Raw genomic sequence first — 8,569 nt, 5'->3', positions numbered from 1 at the left:
TGATGAGTGGGAGAGTACGTAGCATGATGTTTACACAAAAGATGCTCTGTGGACTCCACCAAAGTGCCTGCATGGTGTTGCCCATTGCCATGCTTCAATTTTAATTCCATTCATCTTCTTACTCTCTCTCTCTCTCTCTCTCTTCTCTACCAAGAACCACAGAACCTTCATAAATGGCTACCACATCAAGACAAATGGAATTTCACCCCATTTACTAAGCCTTACTTATTGCTAACTCAATCTATTTCGAACTACTTATCAATAGATTAAAAAATCAGTTCACTATTGATTGATACATTAGATAGACTAATTTACTTAATTTTGAGAAAAAATTGTAGTTTTTCATTTTATTTTTCTTCACTTTTTTATTAAACCAGATTCTAAATTGTTAAAGTTATCAAAACATAAAAATTATCATATTAATATCATAATAATGTGTTAATTTATATATATATATATATATATATATCACTAAAAAAATCATTAAATAAAATAGAAACCAATTTTAGAAAAAAAATAATTAATTGTTATATTGATTAAATTAGAGACATTTTAGGAACTAAATAAATTTTTGATTTCTAAATTAGTTTCTATTATTGATAAATAGTTTCTAAATTGGTATCTAATTAGCAATCAAGGTTTTCATTACTAAATTTTGAATCTAAAATATTGGTAGTTAAAACCTTGGTAACTAATTAAATATCAATTTAGAAATTATTTATCAATAATAGAAACTAATTTAAAAATCAATAATTTTTTTAGTCTCTACAATATTTCTAATTTAGCCATTATAGCAACTAATTATTTTGTTTCTAAAACTAATTTCTATTTAATATTTTTTTTAATATATATATATGATAATTGTGAATTTGTTTGAATATATTTTTTAATTAATTTATACATATTAATTTTTTTTCACATTAATATTTAAATAACATAATCATGTATTTTTTTTATGTTGAATTGTGTCAATATTTTTTTTTTCTTTTTTTTATCACGGTCTGACTCACCAATTCAACTCACCATGAGTTCAATAGAGGTGAGTCAGATTCTTACTAGGTCGAGTTCGATTTTGACTCATAATAAATATTTGTAATTTTTCTAATTTAATCTTAATAAATAGAATTAACTCACTAACTTTTTCCTCTTTAACGACTCTTGTTTTTTTTCATAAGAATAAAAATAAAGTGTTTAGAATATTATTAACTACAAAATAATATTTAAACACTAAAAAATAGTTTGAAGTCATTATTAAAAAACATTGAATTAGTAATCATATTTAGTGGCAAAAAATTATAGTTAGTTGAGAATATTTAATTTGAATAATCTCAATTCAAAAATTACTTGTTTTCTCTCTCTCTCTAAAAATACTCTCATTGAAACTTGTTGAGATGAATAAAATAAGTCAAATAAAATAAAATCAGCATAGAATATTTCACATCAAGTAGAACTTTACTTGTCAAATACTTGAGGTGGAAAAAAAATTCTGACGAACAATTTAAGTGACCAAAAATTGATTGTCAAATCTATGAATCTCAAATAATGGAAAAGGAATTTTATAGAAGTAACAAACTATATTAATTGAATGAATAAAAATTGTTACTTTATAAAGCCAAGGCTATATAGGTAGTACAACTACAGCTACTAAGTTAAGTACTTGCTACTCAACTAACTCATGGCTAAGGAACAATTCAGTTATTATTAAAAAAATATTAAATAAAAATCAATTTTAGAGAAAAAAAATTAGTTACTAAGAACATTTTAGAAACTAAAAAAGTAATTTTTAAATTAATTTTATTATTGTTAAATAGTTTTTAAATTAATATCTAATTAACAACAAATGTTTTTGATACCAATTATTTAGATTCTAAATTTGGTAGCAAAAATTAGAAAGCAATTTAGAAACCATTTAACAATAATAGAAACTAATTTAAAAACCAAAATTTTTTTAATCTCTAAAATTGTATCTAATTTAGTCATCATAACAACTAATTATTTTTTGTCTCTAAAAATTAGTTTATATTTCATGATTTTCTTATAGTGATAACAACTAATTATTTTTATCTTTAAAATTAATTTCTATTTGATAATTTTTCTTGTAACTCTCCTTCTATTCTCTTTTTTTTTAGTCTTTCTATTCTCTCTTTTTTTAGTATGTTATTTATTCATAGATATCAATAGCTTAGACACATAATTCAACTAAGATAGATTATCTTCAATTTAAATTATTATTATTATTATTATTAAATCATATTATATATTTTAAATTGATGTGGCAAATAAACTTGTCATTTCCGTAATACATATTTAATAATATTTTTGGTAAAAATGTATAAGTGTACTAAAACTATGAGACAATTGGCTATTATGTAGTTGTTTTTATTAGTAAGAAGATATAATTAAATATGGTAGTAGGAATGTCTAACCTTTTTTGAAAAAATCCAAGTAGAAATAAGGACAATTATGTTGTATTTATGTGTTATGAATAGTGGATACACACCATCCTTGCCTCCCCTAAAAGCATGATGTTAGACTATTAAACCTACTTGTAAGACAGAACATCCTTAAACATCGTGTTCTATGGATCCACTACAAAGTTGAGAAGCAAAAACAAAGGGCTTATCCTAAAGGGGCATCATTTGTGTGCTATGTAGTGCCTATGTCATAAAACCCAACCTAACTCAACACTAGATTAGCTCTTCCACGCCATTCTAGTTCTTGTTACATCTACGCCTCTCCACAAAATCCACCAAATGTATTACTCTATTAGAAAGCCACCACCTAAGTCTAAAAACAAGGTTGCCACTATTTGAGCCATATAATCACTATCATTTGCCAATCTATTGTTCCCACTCCTTTTATGAGTTAGGTTATCTTAGGGGAGAAATTAGGAAGAATGAGTTATGAATAAATTTATATAAGGAATTAAAATATTACTTTCAATCTAAAACCTCAAGATAATATATTTACGAGTCTGACTAACTATATATTGTCAATCTTACTCGTATTTACTTAATGCGAAACTTTAACTTACTTTGAATTTCTAACAATATTTTTCTTAAGTGTGAGCCTCTTCTATATCAAAACATCTCTCTTAGAGGGAAACATTTTTTAAGCATTAGTATCTTAGTGGTGACCTTCTTTTATATTGTCATTCTACAACAAGACAACTTTTCTTAAATTGAAAATTTTCGATAAAAAGAATCCTCAAACTTTCGATAAAAGAATCATAACTTTAGGATTCTTCACCAACTTTATAGCATAATCATCTGACTCGTCACCAAGATGAACTTGATCCTAGTAAGAGATTTCATTCATTCATTATTAGCTTTGGTTATTGATGAAAATAATTTTATCATTTTGTTGTTGTATGAAGATGACATATTGGTGGTCAACCCTAACAAAGCTCAAATCCAAGAATTGAAGGCCCAGTTGGCTAGGGAGTTTGATGTGAAGGACTTGTGACCAATAAATAAGATTTTAGAAATCCAAATTCATCGAGATAGAAAAGAAAAGAGAATTTGTTTTTTTCAAAAAAGAATTATTAAAGATCTTGTGGCTATTCAACATCTAGATTACAAGCCAATTTCTACCCCGATTTCCTATCAATTGGAGGAACTCAAACACAAGCACCAAAAGCTTATTATATATTGGGACAGTAAGACACATTGCAATGAATCATGTCTTTCATTCCAAGATAAAGCAAATAAGTATATGTTACCACTTTGTTTGAGAAGTAGTAGAGGAAAGAAGCGTGGATATGAAAAAGATTCACACCAATGAAAATCTAACAAATGTTATAACAAATGTCTAAAAGCTAAACAAAATCTTGTCTAAATTAAGGGGATGGGTGATGTTGTGGTCATATTATCTGTTAAGGTATAAAATTGATATTTTCTTAAACAAGTATCACTACAAAAAAATCATGTAAAAAGTGACGGTTTTAATATGGCGGTTATTAATAACCGCCACAAATTTCAGTATAATACGTCATTTGACTAACCGCCCACAATTTTCTTTCAAAAATATGTCATTTCCAACTAATTATCCTTCTGAATTAAAACAAGTTTTCCTTTTCTTCATTTCTTCATTACTGCGTTGCGAGAACTACTGGGCCTACTTCAACACCTACTGCAAGCTCGAGCAGTGGTTCTAGTCTTGCTCCCTCTGCGGCAACCTCAATGGCCTCTCCTCCGACGCCATCGAACGCTACTTTAGCCCCTCAGTCTTGTGCCGAGATTATGTCCTCTTTCATAGATCTCGCATTGCCTACGCGTAATTATGAAATTTACTTTTCGATTTTGGTTCATCGTTGTTGAATTGGATTGCTCTTGTGCATGTTTTTCATATTTGACTGTTTTGATTGGAACTGTTACAGAGGAATCGGCAAAGGAAGCGGCAATGCTGGCATGTCCGGTATATGTTGTTGCTGTTGACTTGTCCTGTAAGTCTCCTAACATCTCACGGCTTATTGATTTGCTAATTGTGATCATTGGAACTGGATTTTGACAATTGGATGGTTCAGTGAGGTTAATTGATCAGGAGTTTATGGTATGCTACTGATTGTGAGTTTTGCTTTGGGTTCTTTGACTAGGACCTGGTGGAGCCTAAGAATTTTGTGTGTGAGAGCAGTATGGCATTTTACTTATAATTCTGTAGGCTATGTTGCTTATGGCGATAATAACTTTTATATGTCTAGTTTCCACATGGTTCTGATATTATCTCCTGTTCCCTTATTTAAGAGTTGAGACCGTTGATAAATATTTTTTTCTATATTAATTTTATCTAACCGACTGGAGAATGAGACGCAGATTCAAAACACATGGATCTTGTGTCTAGATATCGTGAATGATTATTAGATTACGTGGCCAATGTTTTTTCAGTGTTACTGGCCATGATTGCTGCAAGTTAGACTTATAGGGTTTGGAACTGTTTCGGTGGCTGTGTTTTCTGGACTAACTTTTGTTTGAATGAGAAGGTTGTGATTGCATAAATGACCTTTGGTTTTGATCCTTTCCCCATATTAAGTCATTCTACCCATTTCTTCCTATTTCTGGTCCTTTTGATTCTGTATAGAAGGATGTGATGCAATGATTAAGGTGAAGATAGATGTGCCTGATTTGCATGTTTGTTATTCTATTCTGGCATTTGTTTCCTTCATAATGTTCTTTAAAACTTGATTAATTTCCTAAATATACAGATGTGTCTTCTTTATCACTGTCATTTTGTAATCGAGAAAAATGTTTTCGGTTATACTACAGCTTCTGAGGAGTTTCTAGAACTTACCAAAAGTGCACTGCTGGCTGCTCTGGAAGGTATTATGTTGACCACACCATTGCATCTGCACTTGAAACACTCAGACCAACAACTTCATGGGAGAGAACCACGGCAGCAGGTCAAGGATTGGATGGTGTCCTGATAGGTGGGCGTGGTTTTGGGATAGCAATGGAAGCTCTCTGCAATTTCCTTGCATCTGAATATGGGAATACTTTTGCTTTAGGTTTGAATGGACAAATACAAAACTTGCCATTTATGACTTTTGTTAGTGTGATTCTTTAATGTTTAATCTTCTATATTTAAAACGCTTTAAGAAGATATTATTTCTTCTGAGAACTGCAGCTAGAGTCTTTGTCTTCTTGTCTGATCCCCTGATTATGGACACAAGACGATATGGTGAGCAATATGAAAGCAAAGGAAGGATGCAGATCGTGCTTTACTCCCAGAGCAGACACCCTTCTATAAAGATCTGGTATTTAAGTTATGATGTTGCTATTCCTGTCTCCCATTTTTTAGAAGTAAAAGAATTGACATATGTATTACAGGCTGCTGTTGTTGTTCAAGCAAGTGTATGTGTTGACATATTTGCTGTAACAAATGAGTACACTGATTTGGTCTCCTTAAAGTTTCTAAGTACTGAAATTTGGGGTTCCTTATTTTTGTACACAAGTACCGAGGATTCAACATTGCCCCAGGACATGTAAGTCTCATGTGTTTACATAATATCCTGAGACTTGCTTTACAGTAAGAGATAGTTGTTTGGTATTTTCCGATTATTGTGTGACTGCCTCCAATACAATCTCAACTTGAGGTGGTTTTATATACCCCTTTTCTCAATTAGCCAATTATGTTTTATGTTAACCATATCAAAATAATGCTTATTATTTTGTTTAACTTCTTATTACTTCAACTAATCAATTGCAATTGAATTTACCACATATTGTTTTATTAATCACTTACTTTAAGTGATAAGCATGAAATCTAATTTGGTAACTGATTCCAAACGTAGTTGAAATCACAAGTGTTAACATTAGCACCTTACCCATCAATATTTATGTACACACTTTCACACATATCAAGGTATAAACTGCTACTGTTTACAACCATGTCTTTAAAGTTTTAATGCTTATACATTTTTTAATGTGTTTATTTAAGTGAAGTGAATTAAGTTGTAAATGTCATGTTAAACCTTATACTTGTATTATTTAGATTTGATACTTTTTATCATGAGTAATCCGTTCTAGTTCATTAGTTATTCCATCAATTGCGTAGTCTTTCATTTTTCGTCTTGTTTATTGTAAACATGGAAACTCTTCATTCTTTGTGCATAAAGCTGTAACTCTAGTTTTTGGTTTCTTCTTTTTTGTGATTCGAGTTTTGAATAAGTATTTTATAACATATGAAACACAATCTAATCTAGGCAGTTGAAATCATCTTTATATTAATTCATGCACCATTTTCTAGATAGTTATGTGATTTTCATTGCTCATCATCCAAATTCCTAGAGTTTAGGATTTAGGGTTTTGGATTTTGGCAAATGCTTAATTAATCCTTTGCTGCTTTGCTCTTAACTTGAATTACATAGTTCTTACTAGTGGAAAATAGACTGCTCTTAGTACTCTATCAAACACATATATTAATATTATCTTTACTAGAATATATGAAAAATATTCAAAACTATCTTATAACTTAGATTTCTTATCATAATTTACTCAATTAATTAGTTACTATTGCGATAGGGTAGAAATAAGGATTAGTTGTTCAGGGTTTATGAATATATAAAAAATATCAACACAGTACAATACATTTAAATTAATATTATTTTAGTATTTCATTTTGTTTTATATCTCCCTCTTCTCTTAAATGGTAAAATCTCATAAGTCCATTTGACATGCCTTGTCACTAATTCACTGCAGGCTTCCTAAAATTTGGACATGTACTAGATGGATTCACCAATGAGGTATTAATATATTTAAATATTTATTGGTGTCTTTTATTTTATAATTATAAGCAGACAAATTCATTAACTTAAAATTATTTATTTCAGGCGTTAGATTATGGAAGTGGTGCTCCATCACCTAATCAAGTAATAGGATCAAGTGCTAGAAGCAAAACTGATTAGGGATATGTGTTTTAATTTTAAATTTGATTAGGGATGTATGAACTTTTGAACAATTATGTGTTGTAATTTTAAACTTGATTAGGGATGTATGAACTTTCTATGTATTTTAATTTTCAATTACATATAAACTTTTGAACATGATTATGTGTGTTTTAATTTTCAATGAAATGAATGGATGATTACAACTTTATACATTATTTTATTTTATTATGAAAAAGTGGTAGTTAAATTTTATAATTGTATAAAACATATTATAAAAAAGATTATAAAAAAATGGTGGTTAAATTTTATTTATTCAGAATTAAAATTACATCAGTTAAAAATGTCATTACTTACGTATATTATGGCGCCAAAATCTTCTTCAATAAATGTAAATTGCGACAGTTATAACTGACACTACTTACGTATATTATGATGTCAGAATCTTCTTCAATGAATGTAAATTGCGACAGTTATAACTGACACTACTTACGTATATTATGGTATCAGAATCTTCTTCAATGAATGTAAATTGCGACAGTTATAACTGACACTACTTACATATAAAAACCGCCACTATTTACAATATGTTTAAAGTGGCGGGTGTTGCGGCGGGTAGCGTAAAACCGTCACAATAAACTTTGTGGCGGCCAATTCTATGGCGGTTTGACAAACCGCCACAAACGTATATTGTGGCGGTTATAAACGCCAGTTTATACGAAAATAATCGTCACAATATACACTTTTTTTTGTAGTGTATTTATAAATATGTTTAATGCTATATTTGTCTTGACATCATGTAGTACCGGCCTAATCTTATGAAAAAGTTTAACACCTATATGTAAAACACATATCAATTAAAGAGTTAAACATCTTTTCTAAAAAGTTTGTTAACCATATAATAGAATCTTTACCATTTTTTATAAATATTGTATGTATGGAAACCATTATAACCAAAGTTTTCCAACAATACACAACACAAATTATAAATTATGTTAGATATGTTCAAGCAAATTTTTGGTTGTAGTCAAATATGTTAAATACTTATGTTAAACACTTATGTGAAATACTTTTTCAGTTATATTTATCTACCCAAAAAATATGTTTTTTTGTATGGTTGAGATGTTTGAAAAATCTAATAACTTAACTATTTGAATACTTATTGTATGTTTTTTTTCTAAGACTTGTGTT

General features: G+C 29.2%; 1 protein-coding gene and 1 long non-coding RNA gene across 2 annotated transcripts; both read left to right on the top strand.

Annotated features, from left to right (window-relative positions):
- Positions 1-4,062: 4,062 nt before the first annotated feature.
- On the top strand, positions 4,063-5,700 carry LOC137826910 (protein transport protein SEC23 D-like). Its single transcript, XM_068633067.1, has 4 exons — positions 4,063-4,275; positions 4,379-4,444; positions 5,262-5,500; positions 5,620-5,700. The coding sequence occupies exons 1-3, from the start codon at positions 4,182-4,184 to the stop codon at positions 5,417-5,419; spliced, it is 318 nt and encodes a 105-aa protein (XP_068489168.1). The 5' UTR covers positions 4,063-4,181; the 3' UTR covers positions 5,420-5,500; positions 5,620-5,700.
- A 1,458-nt stretch (positions 5,701-7,158) lies between these two features.
- LOC137826911 (uncharacterized) lies at positions 7,159-7,591 on the top strand. The gene is made up of 2 exons (XR_011083620.1): positions 7,159-7,237; positions 7,325-7,591. It is a non-coding gene; the product is annotated as an uncharacterized lncRNA (long non-coding RNA).
- The last annotated feature ends 978 nt before the right edge of the window (positions 7,592-8,569 follow it).

This window comes from Phaseolus vulgaris, chromosome 8 (genome assembly GCF_000499845.2).
Source record: "Phaseolus vulgaris cultivar G19833 chromosome 8, P. vulgaris v2.0, whole genome shotgun sequence".
Classification (NCBI taxonomy): Eukaryota; Viridiplantae; Streptophyta; class Magnoliopsida; order Fabales; family Fabaceae; genus Phaseolus; species Phaseolus vulgaris.
Note: the sequence above shows the minus strand (reverse complement) of the source record. Positions and strands in the feature narration are given on the sequence as shown.